This window comes from Fonsecaea monophora (assembly GCF_001642475.1).
Source record: "Fonsecaea monophora strain CBS 269.37 chromosome Unknown Scaff15, whole genome shotgun sequence".
Taxonomy (NCBI): Eukaryota; Fungi; Ascomycota; class Eurotiomycetes; order Chaetothyriales; family Herpotrichiellaceae; genus Fonsecaea; species Fonsecaea monophora.
The window spans coordinates 398,975-415,690 of record NW_019173946.1 but is presented as its reverse complement, the minus strand read 5'-3'; the positions used below and the strand labels follow the sequence as shown (position 1 = coordinate 415,690).

General features: G+C 51.8%; 6 protein-coding genes across 6 annotated transcripts; 4 read left to right on the top strand and 2 right to left on the bottom strand.

The window, feature by feature from the left end:
- Positions 1-1,136: 1,136 nt before the first annotated feature.
- AYO21_03246 (hypothetical protein) lies at positions 1,137-3,707 on the top strand (the record flags this gene model as incomplete). The annotated part of the gene is made up of 1 exon (XM_022653220.1): positions 1,137-3,707. The coding sequence occupies one exon, from the start codon at positions 1,137-1,139 to the stop codon at positions 3,705-3,707; it is 2,571 nt and encodes an 856-aa protein (XP_022514613.1).
- A 425-nt stretch (positions 3,708-4,132) lies between these two features.
- AYO21_03245 (hypothetical protein) lies at positions 4,133-5,513 on the bottom strand (the record flags this gene model as incomplete). The annotated part of the gene is made up of 2 exons (XM_022653219.1): positions 4,133-5,160; positions 5,273-5,513. The coding sequence occupies 2 exons, from the start codon at positions 5,511-5,513 to the stop codon at positions 4,133-4,135; spliced, it is 1,269 nt and encodes a 422-aa protein (XP_022514612.1).
- Positions 5,514-7,373: 1,860 nt separating this feature from the next.
- AYO21_03244 (hypothetical protein) lies at positions 7,374-7,802 on the top strand (the record flags this gene model as incomplete). The annotated part of the gene is made up of 1 exon (XM_022653218.1): positions 7,374-7,802. The coding sequence occupies one exon, from the start codon at positions 7,374-7,376 to the stop codon at positions 7,800-7,802; it is 429 nt and encodes a 142-aa protein (XP_022514611.1).
- Positions 7,803-8,281: 479 nt separating this feature from the next.
- AYO21_03243 (hypothetical protein) lies at positions 8,282-10,364 on the bottom strand (the record flags this gene model as incomplete). Its single annotated transcript, XM_022653217.1, has 6 exons — positions 8,282-8,676; positions 8,730-9,098; positions 9,150-9,266; positions 9,322-9,570; positions 9,618-10,016; positions 10,070-10,364. 6 exons carry the CDS (start codon positions 10,362-10,364, stop codon positions 8,282-8,284), a joined length of 1,824 nt encoding a protein of 607 aa, XP_022514610.1.
- A 1,221-nt stretch (positions 10,365-11,585) lies between these two features.
- AYO21_03242 (hypothetical protein) lies at positions 11,586-13,250 on the top strand (the record flags this gene model as incomplete). The annotated part of the gene is made up of 1 exon (XM_022653216.1): positions 11,586-13,250. One exon carries the CDS (start codon positions 11,586-11,588, stop codon positions 13,248-13,250), a length of 1,665 nt encoding a protein of 554 aa, XP_022514609.1.
- A 626-nt stretch (positions 13,251-13,876) lies between these two features.
- On the top strand, positions 13,877-16,236 carry AYO21_03241 (hypothetical protein; the record flags this gene model as incomplete). The annotated part of the gene is made up of 2 exons (XM_022653215.1): positions 13,877-14,839; positions 14,899-16,236. The coding sequence occupies 2 exons, from the start codon at positions 13,877-13,879 to the stop codon at positions 16,234-16,236; spliced, it is 2,301 nt and encodes a 766-aa protein (XP_022514608.1).
- Between the last annotated feature and the right edge of the window lie 480 nt (positions 16,237-16,716).

The window sequence follows — 16,716 nt, the reverse complement described above, 5'->3', positions numbered from 1 at the left end:
TCACGTATCCGTGCTCAGACTCGTTTGGCAGAAAAGTTAGCCTAACTTTTTGATTGGTCAACGCGCGTTAGCGCGCCAACTCAGTGCGCTAGCACCTGTCAACCGCAGGCTGATCCATCTGAGACAAAGGTTCCTGCCTGGACGTAAAGTCTTGGCACAATCCATCTCCATCCTCCGTCCTCAGGCACCAATTCCATTGCATTCCACCCGTCTGCACCAAACGGTGGAATGCTTTCCTCTGTCAACAACACCCCTGGATTCACCAATCTGCTGTTAGATCAATTATGTTCCTTATATCTTCTTGAGATGGTCCTGCATATCTCCCTGCTGAATACCCACTACCCTCGCGCCGTGGGAAGTCCTTCTATCTGAAACTATACTGTCCAAAGAAGAAAAAAAAGCAATGCAAGCCGAGACATCAGCCACCCTTCAAAATGGTCTGGACGAATCGAACGGTCTTTCACCTTTGAGGCAGATGAGAAAGGGCACAAAGTCGTGTCAAGAATGTACGTATTCTCCTCATCCTCCCACCACTTTTGTTGATTGTCTGTTTCATTTTACCATGTTGTTTTGCTTCCGTTTTGGGCCTGTGAAAACACACTGCCTCAGGTATGCATTGAGCCGCCTCTATCTATGCTCGGAATCCTTGGACAGAAGGGAAAGGCAAAGTGGCCTGACTTGGCCTCAGCCTATGCCGCTTTCGACTCGTCCATTTCAGATGCTGGCCTGGACAGGTCGAATCTTCTTTGTTTGCCATTAAAAAGCGGTATTTTTTTCGGTGCTTCAGTTCAGACGTCCGGTTCATACAACCTAATTGCAAAGAAACAACCAGTCTAACCCATATTCAATCCCAAGGCCGTCGCCGGAAGATAAAGTGCAACTACCCACAAACATCGTCTTCTTCTTCCTCGCAAGAGAAGAGAAAATGTATCCAATGCGAAAAACACAAGCGCACCTGCCAAATCCAAGGCTATGTCGCCTTGGATACATCTCCTCAAGAAACCACGGACGTTTCAATGTCCTCGAAACCAAGCACCCGTCAGCCGAGAATTTACAAAAGACGCCGTGAGATGCAGTCGTCGACTAGTCATTCCGAAGATGAGAACTACCCGCGTGTGAAAATCCGCGTAGACAGGATGGAGCCCTTGGTCTCACGGCTGGCCCGAGAGCGAGACCGGAAAGGGACGCAGGTTGACGTACTTGCCAATGCCACTGATCAAACCCAGAGCAACGACATGACGTTCATGGGCAATTACACAGCGCTTGATCCCACATCATATCTAGGTCGGGAACACGAATTCAATCCTACATTCGACCTAGATGCACAATTGGGTCTTACTGACGGAAACGCCTATGTCAATGCCTTGAATTTCGATCTGGGCTTCGAGTTTGCGAATATGAACGGCTTTTCCGCCAATACTCACCACCAGCAATATGACTCTACACAGTTCCAGCCACAGACCCTGCCAGAGCAAGAAATAGCGACCGGAATAGCAGCCTCGGGCATACTCGATTCTCACCAACCAATCCCACAATTGCAGCAGTATCCTCAACAATTAATCAATGACACAGGAGATGTCTGTGCCCCAACCACGATGGCTTTGGAGGAGCATTGCAAGACACTCAGTCCCTTGCTTTCGCAGCTGTTCAACAACGAGATGTTTACACAGAACACGGCCTGTATTTCGTCCATCCTGGCCCAAAAGGTTGAGTTCATGAGCTTTTCAGACCTCACCAAGTGTGTCGACAGCACGGATGCTGAAAAATTGCTCTCGACCATCTCCTCCGAACCACACGTGCACGAGGTGCTAGATATTTCTGTAAAGTGGTGGATCGCGTGGCGAGACCAGGCGGTGGCGATGCAGGAATTCTCCCCCTTTCGCAAGGATGACCAACAACAGACTCAGGCCCAGGGGAGTTCGACGTCGGGGAGCTGGTTGTCGGGCATGCAAACAGGGGCTAATGCCTCTCCATTCTCTCACATATGGCCAGGTTCTACTACAACGTCTCATACGATGACCCGTTCTGACGAACCTCTGTCCTTCCGGGATTTCGTACTCACCAAACTATCCCGCACGCACGATCTCGTGTCGCTAGCCACAGGACTCCTTTGTATTGCCCTGTCCCTCTACCAACTAAGGCCTGGCGTCGACGATCAGAAGCTGAACATCTCTACATCCCCATCCGAACTAGCCGACCGGATAACGCTCGTCGTCGATACGGTCGTTCTCTCTCCCACGGCCCAGCAAAAACACAAACATGACCCCGGCATCCTGTTGCTCCTGATGATACGTGCCAAGATGTACGCCGAGAGCAATCAATTGCGCAAGTCCTGGTTGAGCACACGCAGAGCTTTGGAAATCGCGCAGGAGATCGGATTCGCAGAGCCCAAGATACCAGCTGACGCGGGCCAGTTTGCGCCGAAGATGTGCGGGCAGCAACTAACCCAGCTTTTCAACAGACAGCGGTTTATCGGCTCCATCATGGAGCTCGATCGACTCATGAGCATGACCCTGGGCTTTCCCCACGCGGAGGATGTCAAATTCACGGACCGTCTGGCAATGGCCGTGTTGAAGGGCCAGACATCCAGTCGAGACGGGGCGTCGGTGTCTGTGGAAATCAAAATGCGCGCTTTCAGGCGTGTCGTGTCCATTGCTGCAGGCCGAGTGAACGACCGCAACGCGACTTCTGACCCAGATCCGGTGAAACTCCAGACCACAATGGAGATCCAAGCAACGCTGGATGAAATAGCAGCAGCTATGCCTCCGGACTGGTGGGACGTGGAATCCCACCTTGGGGTTTCCGATTCGTTTCGGGCGCACGAAAATCTCCTTGCTCAGATGTGGTTCTGGCAAGTCCAGGCCTTCCTCCATCTGCCATTTATGCTCAAAGTCGATCCGAATATCGTTGCACAGAACCAACACCCCGGCGACCACATCACGCCGGATCCATACGCCGTGAACAAACATCTCTGTATGCAAGGCTGTCGCAGCATGCTTCGCATCTTCAATTTGCTCCGTTCCGATCCATCCCTCGCCGTCTACATCTGCAGCTGCGAAGATTTCCAGGGACTGTTCAGTGCGTGCATCCTCATGGTAGGCCTATTGATGCGCTTGTCATACTGTTCGGAGTCTCGGTCTCAACCAGGATCCGTGGGGATGGGAAACATCAGCGACGACCTCGCTCTCATCGAAGAGATCAAGGAGGTCTTCCGGTACCGCGCGACCCAACAGGGCGGCAGCATCAGTGGACAGGGCCTCAAAGTCTTGCGGGAGCTGGGCTCCTTCCTGTACGAAGACGCCGAGACTCTCCAAGGAGCCGATGTGAAGCACCGGACCGTGGTCCTGCCGTACTTTGGGGCAATCCACCTCGAGTTGAGGCCGCCGCGACTCCTGCGCCGCAAATGCACTGGCATGGCTAACATGTCACACCCATGCAGGGTCCCGGAACTGCATGCAGAGCCACCACAGATGGAATCTCAGAGCTCCTCAGAGCCGGTTTCCGACGAGGGATTTGGGCCGACGTATCCTGACCCGTTTGACTCTACCGCCTACCTACCAAATTCCGCTTGGGATGTACCAGGCAGTGCTGATGCGGACGACGCGACGTTCCAGTTCTCCGTGGAGCCCGGAGCGAGTTTGGATTGGGACCGTTTCCTCTTCGGGAGCGAGCTGGCCCAGAGTTGGAGCGCTGAGGTGCCTGAATGAATGGACTCCGCCCGTGAGTAAAAGACATGACACCTTTATGGCAGAGAAAACCAAGTAATTGTCTGAGATCCAATGTGTCTGGGAGCGTCAGCGAAAATTTTTCGGGTTGGAACTAGATTTCGCTGTTCCTTGAAAAGAAAAAAGAGGACCCAGAGACCAGGACCGATATTGTATAACATGACATGGGACGAATTGGACTTGAGCGGCAGATAACGAGAATAGTCTCTCTCTCAGCTCGCCACTCCTGATGACCGACCACGACCGCAATATATGTAATTTTCAAACCTGACCCGGATCAGAATCCCTTTTTGTATCGGAGTGTAGTCCTGGAGAAGGACGAATGGTCTGCCCTTTTTCTCCCGAACCAAACGGCGCGATGGAATCACCCCGGGGGGGGGGGGGGGGGTCGACTTTCTATCCAAAGCTCAGTCTCGCCGCGCTATCTCGCGAATGGCGTCCGCGTAGAGGAATTCCGAACCCGTCCTGACGCGGCGCTGGTGGGGGTATTCCGCCACGTTCCCGGCGACGAGGGTCGAGATGGAACTCGCCCCGCGCTCGAGCACGCCGCCAAATGTCGCTGCTGAGCTCTGTCGCCGGGCCTGGCCCTGGCCTTGGTGCGGACACTCGGCGTTCATCTCCACGTCGTCGTCGTCGTCGTCGTCGGCAATGTGTCTCGGGGGTGTCAGCACGTCCGCGGCCCACTCTGGCGGCGATGCGCTGTCGGTCCGGGACAGGCGGCCCAGATGCTTCGAGGTCGAGATTGCCGTCGTTCCAGTTCCGTGGCCCAGATCGAGGGCCATGTCGGCATTGTCTTTGGTCGTGGTGGGCAGGCTGTCGGTCACGTCGTTGGACGTGACGTCGAAAGTGTGGCTCAGGCTCGCTGGGACGGGCCTCGCGTTCCTGAAGCGCGCCACCTCGACCAGTTTGCTGAGGACGGCGAACTCGAGCTTCAGCTTGACCGAGTAGCAGAAGCCCTTGAACGCGACCTCGGGGACGTGCAGGTTCCTGTACTCGAGGACCAGCAGCGCGATGTCCAGGACGATGATGACAACGTTGATGATGAACAGCTGCCACATGACCCGGTGGACGCGTCTCTTCTTTCTCTGCTCGGATGTGTTGGTCGGGGAGGCCGCATGGAGGCTCTGCGCCTTGACGATGTCCATCGTCTTCCAGAGGTAGAGGGCCGAGATGATGAACTCTTGAATGCAAAAGACCGTCATCTGGATCTTCTCCACGTACGTGTAGGCGCGCGAGAAGGGCGCCTGGGCGGGCGGCGAGCCATAGTACGAGCCGAATTCGACGACTGTCGTCGCTGTGTGGAGGGTGAGGCCGTCGACGATGATCATCCATTTGACGTATCTGAGGATCCGGTCGTTGCCTTTTCCAAGCACGATTCCCAGGCGAGAGTACAGCACCACACTCTGCCCGGTGATGGCCGTCCACCATCCATAGTCTGGGAATGCGTCAGTGAATGCTGAGGACCGGGGGGGAGGAGCATTATGGAACAAAACCCAGCCATGTAGGCAAAGAAATGGCTATTGTATTGAACGCACACAAGAACTCACTGTTGATAATTAGGCCCGCGAGGCTGGCCACCTGGAAGTAGTTTAGGATGAGCCCGATAGTGTAGGGAACCAGTCCCGTTGTTGCCACCAGCAGCGACCAGAAATAGAGGCCGCGGTAATTGGCAAAAGTCGTGAAGATGAGCAAGACTAACTCCAATGCATTGTATAGACACAGCGCCGAGGTGATGGCCACAATGCTAGTTGTCGTGTCTAGGCTGCCGGTATAGTGGCTATTGCTCATTACGTCGTAGAATGATGAGGATGCTGTCGTCGTCGTCGTCGTTGTTGAGCACAGCAGGCTCTTGACATGACCGGGATATTGTCAACAGCAATGAACAATACATCAGCAAAACCTAGGGAGTGAACCAGCCGCCGACGTCAAATGCATCTCGCGACATGAGATGTCGTGGTTACGAGGAGTAGAGACTGAATGAGTGTTCTCCGGAGGCGGTGCCAACATATCGGTCGTGACCGCTGCTGGTGGGGGTAAATTCAGACTGTGGGACTCATTATTGAAGTCTGGATCGAGGTCAAGGTGGATGTGGCTGCGGGTGCGGCGAGTTATACCGAGTAAAGACATAGGTCAGGGATCCTGGATCCTGGATAGTATTGGGCTAGTATATGTAGGAGGCTTGCGGACTGGAGGTCTAGACGCTATGGTTCTCGTTACGCATGGAAGGATCCGAAGCGTCAGGAGTCAGGCCGGGTCCCGTGGGAATTGTGGAAGGCTGGAGATTACTAACGAGCTCCGATCTTCCATCACCTCCAAAGTAAGTAGTTTTGTTAACCTGATAGAGTAGGAGAGAGCGCGAAGGATCTCTACATTTACTGCGAAGGATGTGGCCCGTGCAGTGCTTCAACATTTCCTACCTCGTCATGCGTGTCCTATATCCATGCCACTTTTTTTTTTTTGGTTCACCTGGCCCGCTTGGGAAATCCTTCCCTTGCGGCATATTGACAGCATGGGGGGTTGACAGGCCATCACTCGATTGTTCCATTCGCAAAGGAATATTGTATGGTCCAGAGTCGTATATGTGATTCCGGTAAATTTACTTCTGCACAGAGTATGGGTTACCGTTTTCAAGTCATTTTGTACCAAGATCTTCCTGTGGAGAGAATCGAAGTACTCGGTTTTACGAGGTGATATAACGGGGTAAGAATTTCCAAAAGCGGTGGATTTGATTGACCAGTTGACTGGGTATACCCGGCGCACCCGATTGGTCGATTTGTGCAATCATCACGTGAACATTCATGTGATATTTTCATTGTCTTGATAGCCCTTCAATGCCTTACCTGTCGTCCTTGTCGGTACTTAGGCGGGTTTCCCCGATCACTCAACAGGTCGCCCTACAGTGTTTCTACCTCACGAACTATTTTGTGCTGCGTGTAGGCTTCGGCCGTCAATGGGCTACCTCGGCTCTTTTCCTTCCCAAGACACCATTCCCATTTAGTATCTACCCATTGGATGAGGTTTTCCCTGATAGGCGATCTTCGACATAGGTATATAAACCCAGTTAACTATGGTATATAACTACATCGTAATGCTCTTCATTTGGAGCGAAAACGGCATAATGGGCCCCCACAAACCTGATCCAGCTAACCGAAAATAGCTTCACGTATACTCCGAGCAGCCAAGAACAAGGCCGGCTATTACTTTTCCGAACCAAATCTCCAATCGGCACAGTTTAGCCGGGAGTCCTGTCGCAATAGCACATGCCAATGGAGCGCTGTTTTTTTAAATTTTTTTTAGGATGTGAGAAGAAGATCTAAGCAAAGAGGAAATATCAAAGTGTTAAAAAGTCGCGTGGATGTTTATGTGCCATCACTTGTTTGATTGATTGGGGTCGCTTCCACGAACAGTGAAAGAACCCCACACGTCGTTTTCCCGAGGGCCTTGGGAAGTACCAAATCATTACATTGATGTTCTCCAGCTTTTGTGCCGCGGCTGCACCAGCAAGATTGGCAAAGTCAACGCGCCGAGGGCGAAGTCTATTTCAACGATGAGCCCTTGATCCAAACATTTGAATAGAATTTCACAGGTCATCATCACCACCTCAACATCAAAACACAGAAGAAAGAAGAAAAAAAAAAAAAAAAAAAGATGTCCTCGTCGGACTCGATCACCGAGGAAGCCGCGCAGCAACTGGACAAATACCTCAGCACCTTCAACGCAGGAGATTTCGGGGGAGTAGCGAAATTTTACGACGAGCCTTTTGCATCCATCTCACGAGCTGGTGTGTCAGTGATACGTGATCACAAGGCCGCCGAGGATCTGTTGGTCAGCACCGTCGAACGCTTGAAGAAGGACGGGTTCAGCAACTCTGTGTGGGCGGCGCCCAAGAAGATCATTGTGTTGGACGAAGCCGGCCTGGTGCTCGTCAGCTGTCCCTGTAGGAGACTGAGGCAGGATGGCACCCTGTGCGAACAGTTTACCGCAACGTATACCTTGCGAAAGACGGACGACCAACGGTGGCTGATTGTGGCCATCCATACCCATCCATTTACCGATCAATTGAATCAAGAGTCATAGATCATGCTCAAGGGTGTCCGGAACGAACGCGCAAACACAACTTCTCTTTGCTGTTATAGATAAGATATCAAATGGCCGCCATACATTTTCTCACCACTCGGACGCTCGCCCTCGGAAAAAGACATGATTGGTCAAGGCAACTTGGATTACATGTTGCCTTGCGCTCTGAACATCTATAGAGGTTATTTTTTTCTACTCTTGATGTTAAAGCGCATGCATCAGGAGCAGGAATTGTTGCTGCTAGATGAATCACATCTAACCAGCAATGGTACTATAAGTTGATGGTACAAGGGTTTTCGCTACTCGAGTGTCTATAGAAGAGCCGAGTAGAGCAGCGTACGTCAAGTCAACTTCGCACCCACAAAGGCGGGCGGCCAAACCAGTAGCAGATCAGCAAGCTGTACATAGGCACGTAAAGAGATTTTCCAAGATCCACGCCATCCATCCCAAGCAGTAGGCCTTTTGATCATTCTGTCCTTTTATGGCTTGGCGGTTTCGATACTTTCCTCGCTGGTAGTGTTGTCCGTGAGGTGCGCCCCTTCAAGCCGACGGATAACATCGTGGGTGAGCCTGTCTTCGATCTTCGGCCCGAAGCAAGCAGCCACTACGGCCAAGACACCAAATGGAATACTCGAGTAGAACACCATCTGGAAGGCTTTTGCATATGCCGCCTTGTTGGCGGTCACCGCCGAGGCAATGATCGATGGTGTCACTCCAGGCACAGCACTGATTGCCGAAGCGCTGCCCGACGCGAGAGCAGTAAGGAATTGGGTCAGAGACGTTGTCGGCAGTCCTGCATTTAGCGCCGCCGGAACCACCATATCTTTGGTATAGTCGGTCAACTTGTTGGTGAGGATCGAGGAGAAGATGGCGGCTGTGAAGGGGTTAGCCTCGAATTTCAGACGGGGGATACAACTTCAAACATACTGGCAAGAACACCACCAAGGGTTCTCACGCTGCCGAACACGCCACCTCCAACCCCCAGCTCTTTCTGGTCAATCACCACCGTGACGATGCCAATGGCCAGGCCTTCAATCAGGCCCACAGCGAGCGAACCTAGAGCTACCAAGACGGTGGAGATGACCTTGCTTTGACCTACGCCGGCCATCCCACCAATGAAGCCGGTCATAGCCATCGCACTGAGGATGAGCTTTTCTCTGGCGTGTCCGCCTGGCACCGCAAGGGCGGATCCCGAGGCCTGGCCAAGGGAAGTGCTTGCGGCGATGGCACAAGTATAGAGACCTCCAAGGACAACGTCTGTGGTGAAGAGGGCCGCAACCATGACGGGGTAGATGACTAGAGACGGTAAGTCAGGGGCGGCAATGTTGGCAGCCTGATCATACGCACCATTGATAGAGAAGTATACCATGCCCCCAACAGTCGTAAGGATCGTGATGGAAGTATAATCCCGGTTCAGCCATAGGTGCATCGGCATGAGAGGGCGGTTGAGTGGCATATATACCTCTGCCGCAAGTTTTAGCACACGCCCATGTTGATGACCAAGGGGACAGGAATGTACCATAAAGAACAAAGGCAACAGATACCAAGAATCCCACGATGATGCAGGAAATAACGTGAGCTGATTTCCATGGGTAGATCGTCCCGCCCCAAGATATCCCCAGAGTGAAAAGCACGATCCCGCCGGTGTATAGAATGACTCCTCCCACGTCAAGGTCCCTGACTTCGTCCCAGACTGTTCGGTTCCGATGAAGAGCCGAGAAGCGAGGAGGATGGTAGAAAAAGAACCACAGGAGAAGGCTCACAAAGTCTGTGAATCATCAATCAAAGCCGACGGGAAGAAAAGGGTTATCTTACTGTTGATGATGAAGAAGTAGTAAATCCACCGCCAACTTGCGCTCGTGTTGACGATGAAAAGACGCGCAAACACGGCCCCAAAGCCAGAAATCGGCGAAATGATGCAGTACATCAGACTCATCCAGTAAAACCTGTGCTTTACCGGCACGATCTCCGCCAGCACATAGTTGAAAGATGACTGTGCGGAAGCTGCCAGGCCGATGAAGACAGAAGCTGCAATGATCTGGTTCATGTTGTTTGCCGTCGCTCCAATGGCGTGTCCAATAATGGCCACCAGAGACGAGGATGTGAAGAACCAACGACGGCCGAAGATGTCAGAGAGACGACCCACAAGTACACCCCCAGCAGTGAGGCAGACATTCCAGGCCAGGATCGCCCATGTATAGTTGCTGGAAGGGCCTGTCCACTGCGTTAATCGCTTCAGACACTCGAAGCATGATGACGCCACGTACCAATATCCGCATTGATCAGTGTCAATGATGTGGCAGGTAGCAGGAAGCCGCCAAAACTGGAAGACGCAGCAAGGGTGACTGCGGCAAATGTACCATAGAAATTGATTTCGCGATACGGACTTTTTGTTGTGATCTCGACGACATCCAATTCGTCGATGTTTGCATGGTGAGGGTGAGGGTGAGGAACATGATGATGGTGGTGCTCCTGCTCACTCTTGCGAGCTGGCGACTCCACCTGTTCGGTGGTAGGGTTAATTATGTCCTTTTCGACTGCCTTTACCGTAGAATCATTCATGATGACGGGTAGTGTGATGGTACTTGATATGGGACAGTGGGTTGCGGACAACTTGGCAAGGTTCGCTGTGATGGGGAGCTGGAGGCAGGCAGGCAGATTTATATCATTTACAGGTCAAAGCATCCCCGGGATCATCCCGGACCCCGAATGGAAGATGAATGGCTAGCGAAATGGCTAGCGAAGATGCGGGGTGAGAGATTCAGGCCGTCAGAATGTGAATATCTCGAAAGCAGGTTGTCCCCGGACGACTCTGCTTGTCCGCCCTTACATATGAGTCGGCCATTTGCTGCTCTTCTATCACTGGACTGAGTAGCACGACGTACAATGTAAGCTAGTTCTGGAAAATCGTCGCGTCTAAAGTACTATTGCTTGGAAAATGCCATTGGTAACACAGTATCGGCGCAGAGAGAATGTTGGCATGGAGCCTTTGACTACGGAGCTGATCAGAGGGGAGGCCCGGCTACCATCCGCATGTGCCGTCCTGCCGCTACCAGAGGTATCTACGGCCGATACGTGCCAAACATAAGAAGTCTCGAGAATGTTATAACAGCATTTGGTGCCATCCACGACTCACTGATAACTAGCCATTTTGTAGAAGTCCAGCGCCCGCGATTTAAAACAATGAGTTGAAGTCGACATTTATCGCATCCCGCTCGGTTGCCAGACTCACGTCTTGCTCACTGCCAAAGTCCTCTAGCTGTAATGTGCTTCTAGGAAAGAAATGAGCTCAATCAGCATGGACCTCAACGTCCCCTGAACAGACACATGGACCCACATGCCGAGTATTCGAGTGGGTCCGGTCTGGACGGAGAGTTTCCCCACGGGAAAGACTTTGGGGAAAGGCCTGAGCTGCCAGCCTCTCTCCCCTGAGATAGACTCTAGGCTAGGATCTCTCGGTTCCACCACAGCAATTTCCACAGTGTTCAGTAAAGGAAAGGGGACAGGAGCCCCCTCGGGTTGCCTCGGCATGCCGAGGACTCTGCTCCGCGGGATCCACAGTCAAACCGGCCTTCCCCACCAAGACTCGCATTCCTGGGGAAATTCCCAAGGCCCCAGGTTAAGGAATGACGGAACGATTTGCACCCTTGCCGCGTAAAGTCACCTTGACTCTGCGTCCGAAGGTCGATCTCTTTGAACATAATAGGTCTATGGAAAGCACGGCGCTCTATTACTTTGCTTTCCTATGATCGCTCTCTACCAAACCCAACAGTGTACTCCGAAATGGCCGCGAAATCACTAGATAGTGTCAACGGCACCAAACCAGCGGGGTCCGGAGGCAATCCCGACTTTGAAGCCGCCATCATCGGAGCAGGATTCTCTGGACTTCGTATGCTCTACGAGTTACGCCGCATCGGAGTGTCAGCCAAAATCTTCGAAACAGGTTCTGAAGTGGGAGGAACCTGGTACTGGAACAACTATCCAGGATGTCGAACCGACTGCGAGAGCTGGGTTTATGCCCTGAACTGCTCGAAGGAGCTATGTCAAGAATGGACCTGGTCGGAACGCTATCCTCGCCAGCCCGAAGTGAAGCAATACTTGAATTTTGTCGCCGATCGATTTGATATGCGTAAAGACATTCTTTTCAATAGTCAGATCAAGTCAGCGCACTTTGACGAGGACAAGAACGTCTGGAAACTTGAAACCAGCAAAGGTGAAAAATACTCGAGCGTTTTCCTGATTCTCGGCACCGGACTCTTGTCATCTGCCAAAAAGATACCGTTTCCGGGTTATGAATCGTTCAAAGGGGACTGGTATCAAACCTCGTCCTGGCCCAAAGACAAGGAGGTCTCCTTCAAGGATAAACGCGTTGCAGTTGTTGGTACGGGTGCTACAGGAGTACAAATCGTCCCTGTGGCAGCCCATGTGGCCAAATCTGTCCATGTTTTCCAGCGAACACCAAATTACATCTTGCCGGCGAGGAATTATACGGTGACCAAAGAACACGCCACCGAGATCAAGCAGAACTACGATGATATCTGGGCTTGTGCTCGGGGTCAGGTCTTTGGACTGGATATCCCTCCGACGGGACGACTATATGCCGACGTCAAAGACGATCCTGAAACTGTCCAAAAAGCCTTTGATGCTGGCTGGGAGGCAGGAGGCTTCAATTTTGTCTTTGAAACTTTTGACGACCTGTTCACCAGCGAAGAGTGCAACAAAGCCGCATGTGACTTCTTGAGGAACAAGACAAGAGCGATTGTAAAGGACCCCAAGACTGCTGAGAAGCTGAATCCAGACTACGCCCTCTTCTCCAAGCGGCCTCCTCTGGGACATCGCTACCTCGAATCTTTCAACAGACCAAATGTTCACCTCGTGGACATCAAGGAAAGCCCAATCCAAGAAATCACACCAAAGGGTATTCGTACCAGTACAGACGAGTACGAATTTGACATCATCGTCTATGCCATTGGCTTTGATGCGGTGACGGGTCCGATCACGAGCATGGATATCCGTGGTCGCAATGGTCGAGCAATCGCCAACGAGTGGTCTACAAAGATCGACACCATGCTCGGAATAGGCATTGAAGGCTTCCCGAACCTATTCATGATGTCCGGCCCAAAAGGCACCTTCAGCAATTTCCCCATGATCATCGATACGACGGGGACAGAAATAGGGAAGATGATAAACTATCTGCGAGAAACTGGCCAACAAACAATCGAACCAACCAAGGCGGCTCAAGACAACTGGAACGAACTGTGCGAACAGCTGTACGGTGCCACCGTCATGTCTAAAACAGCGGAGAAGGTGGGATCGTGGTTCACCGGCGCCAATATTCCCGGGAAGCCCACTGGAACACTCTACTATTTTGGAGGCTTGCAGAACTACATTGCAGAGTGTCAAAAGGAATCATCTGCAGGCTTTCCAGGGTTCGTGTGTGCTCGCTAGCTCTCACAAAGCAGATTCGATGGGGACAAAAGCGTTGGACGAAGGGGAAGAGAATGTACAGACTGTCACACCCTGGCACAATGATACTCTCGACGTAGATTATTAGTTGGCGAATATCTCAAATGAATTGTCCTCGAGATGAATGTGGAGAGAGATGAAGGACGACTCTGTTAATTCTTTCGTTTTGCGATGTGGAGACATACGTTTCTAGTCCTAATCAGGATAGATGTTTATGTAGGGCGCAGTCAGAATAAGACTTTATTCTGACTCGACTAGGCCTAGTCTGATGTTCATCACGTGAAATATGTCGTTATCTCCTCCCAATCAAGACTAGTCTGCTTATACTAGACAATTAGGGTCTGGTGGGGAACTCATGCTTTTCGCCTTGTACTTGTACTTGCACTTGTCGGTGAAGAGGCTTCGGCAAAAGTGCTTCAGTACCCGCGTCAGTAACGCCACCAAGCTTTCCCAATCTCGAACTCCATGTTTTCCCCCGATTTGGCCAGGTTCGCGGGGGAATCTACCTCCTCGTACTTGGGAGACACTTACATTTGAAAGAAATTTTTACCGCACGTCAATCCACAACGCTGTGGGGGCTTGTTTTTTTTTTAACCTGTGTTTCCAAAATGGCAGAGGATCAGAACCCTGTGAGACCCGCACCTACCAGCTTTCCAGTCGGCCCAGAGTCACATCTAGCCATGCACGCTACCGGTCAGCCACCAAAGCAGGGCAGGGCTTCTCGCGCCTGTCTGCGGTGTCGGGGACGCAAAGTCAGGTGTGATGCCACGAGAAAGCGCGGCAAGTGCACCAACTGTTCACTCGACGGCACAAGATGCGAGTTCGTCCGTCAGAGCCAACACACGCGTGAATCGAGTGCAAATCCTTCCTGGCCTCACGATAAACAAGCCAACCTACGACAAAACACAGCTGCCGTGGCCGGCCAGAATCACCTTCGTCACAGCCGGAACGTTGGGCCTGAACATGTGCAGAACGATCTGCCGACAATTTGGGATGTTGCGGCTTCCGACGACATTGCAAACCTGATGAGCGGTCCGGATCTGGATATCTTCAATGCTTCTCAACTTGAGCAGCCTCCACTCCAACAACCTCTGGAGAGACAAACCGAAGACGTCGAATCCGATCGTCAGCAATCGCACTCACCAAGTGAAACCGTGAATCTTCGCGGCATCTCGCACTCTCATAATGCCAGACTCGTCGCGAATGACCGGCCAGATTCAAACACGACAACTGTTCTACCTGACTTCATTGAAGCGTTTTCAGTCAACCATGTGGATGACGTGGATTACCTGCGCCGCAAAGGAGTTTTCACCTTCCCTCCGAAGCCGCTTCAATTGGCCATCCTGAACCAGTACGCGGATTTTGTACACCCCCTCCTTCCGGTAATAGATCTGGTAGAGCTTCGCAGCATCCTTGGTGGGAGTATGAAACACTCCGGGAAAAGGATGCCCTTGTTGCTCTTCCATGCAGTCATGTTTGCTGGGGTAGCGTCGGTTGACCCCGAAGTGGTGATCCGGCAAAGCTACATGTCGAAATTGGCGGCAAGGGAAGCATACTATGAGCGAGCAAAGGTAAGGTCGAGTATTGCCGATTCTCTGTTGGTAGAAGAAACTGACCGTCTGTTTTGTAGACACTGTTTGACATGGACATCGAAAAGGATAAGACGACGATATGCCAGGCTTCCTTACTGCTCCTCGGGTGGGTAAAGGAGAATAATCCCAAAGACGCGACTTATTGGCTTGGTAATGCAATTACCCAAGCTTACTTTTTGAACTTGGATAAGGACAAACCTCAGTTGTCTACGATTTCAAATTCTAGAAGCCGGCATGATCGCAACCGACGTCGAATTTTATGGTGGTGTGTGCTCATGAAAGAATGCGATCTATGCATGTACACGGGACAGCACCCTCGCATATGGCCGTCGGCTCCTACACTGACCCTGAGCGATTTCGGCTTCAACGACACTGACATAAACATGGCGGCCGACAACTCCAGCCATGAGTCACAAGTCGAACGCTTGAAACATGCTCTAGTATGTGTCGAGAAGGCGAAGCTGTGCAGACACATATACCTCATCCTGCAGCATATATTCCACGATGCCGTGGCCTGGGGCTGGACGGGGTCTGGAACGACTCTACCTGCCTTACGACAGTATATGCTCCGTGACCTCCGGCAATGGCATTCTGAAATCCCAGACACTTTGCGATGGGACTCGCTGCTGGCCGGAGTTCCATATGGCGCTTCTCGAGGTGCGGCTTGGGCCATGTCGGTGATTGAGTTGATATACTGGGGGGCACATTTTGTCATCTACAAAGACAACATGACGAGAGACGTATATGCACGCATCAGAGTCCAGCAGACGACCGAGTACTCACCACAAACCGAGTGGCACTCTTTCCTGGTCAGACAGGCGGGCTACGAAACAACAGCTGTACTTGAACAACTTCTGCATCACGACCTCCACGGGGCTCTACCCCCGTCTGCCCTGACCAACATCTACCTGGCGACATCAGCGTTGCTTCTCGATTTCAACCACCCAGACTCGGAGATTCGCAGGCGGAGTATCGCTCAAGTCGACGTCTCCATCAAGTGCTCCTTGCCTCTGGCTGACCATGGCCCAATCTTGCGAGACGTAGTAAATATGTTTCAGGATTCAAGAAAGGCTGTACTCGGTCGTTCGCTCCAGTCGTCATCTAGCACTAGCCATTCGGCTCCAAACCCGGTCAAGCGCAACGTAATAATGGCCGATGCCTTGGACGAAGACAATGAAAAGATGGGACAGCAAACTACCGCTGCTGCTGCTGCTGCTGCTGCTGCTGCCGCCGCCGGGCTTGATCCCACCAGTGATAGAGTGCCTGATATATCGGCTAATCCATTTTCAACCTCTGAATGGTACTCGGATGGAGATTTGGGATTTGCAGAAAACCTGCTGTCTGCCTTTGACTATTCGGGCTATACCTGGGCATGACCATTTTACACATGTATTGTTACAAGGACTCAGTTTCTCAATTGTATGAAGAATTGTACCGTATACGCAGCTATGACCTCTTAGTAACCTCGGATCGGAGATTTCTCGTTGCGACGTATATATCTTTGGTACCAGTTTTGAGCATGAGGATGGCTCTTTATACCAAATACGAGGGACTTACCAGAGACCAGGTATTCGGATCAACGTGAAACGACTTTTCGGCTTAGTGGATCGTCGACTCGGGTGAGTTCAACCGCCTCATCAGGTCCCGAGGTCAGACTCTTCCAGCGCTCCGAACTCCTCGGCGGCTGCCCAGAGCCTATGCGAATCGTATCAAGTCTTGTGCGTGACGTCGATCCCAAGACGTCAAGCAAACATTGGAGGAACTGTTGACTTTTTACTTGAAAGCGATTCCTCACGATCGAACATATCAAGATTTTTGTGACTTGTCATCCTAACCTCCAAACTCGGTCGTGGACA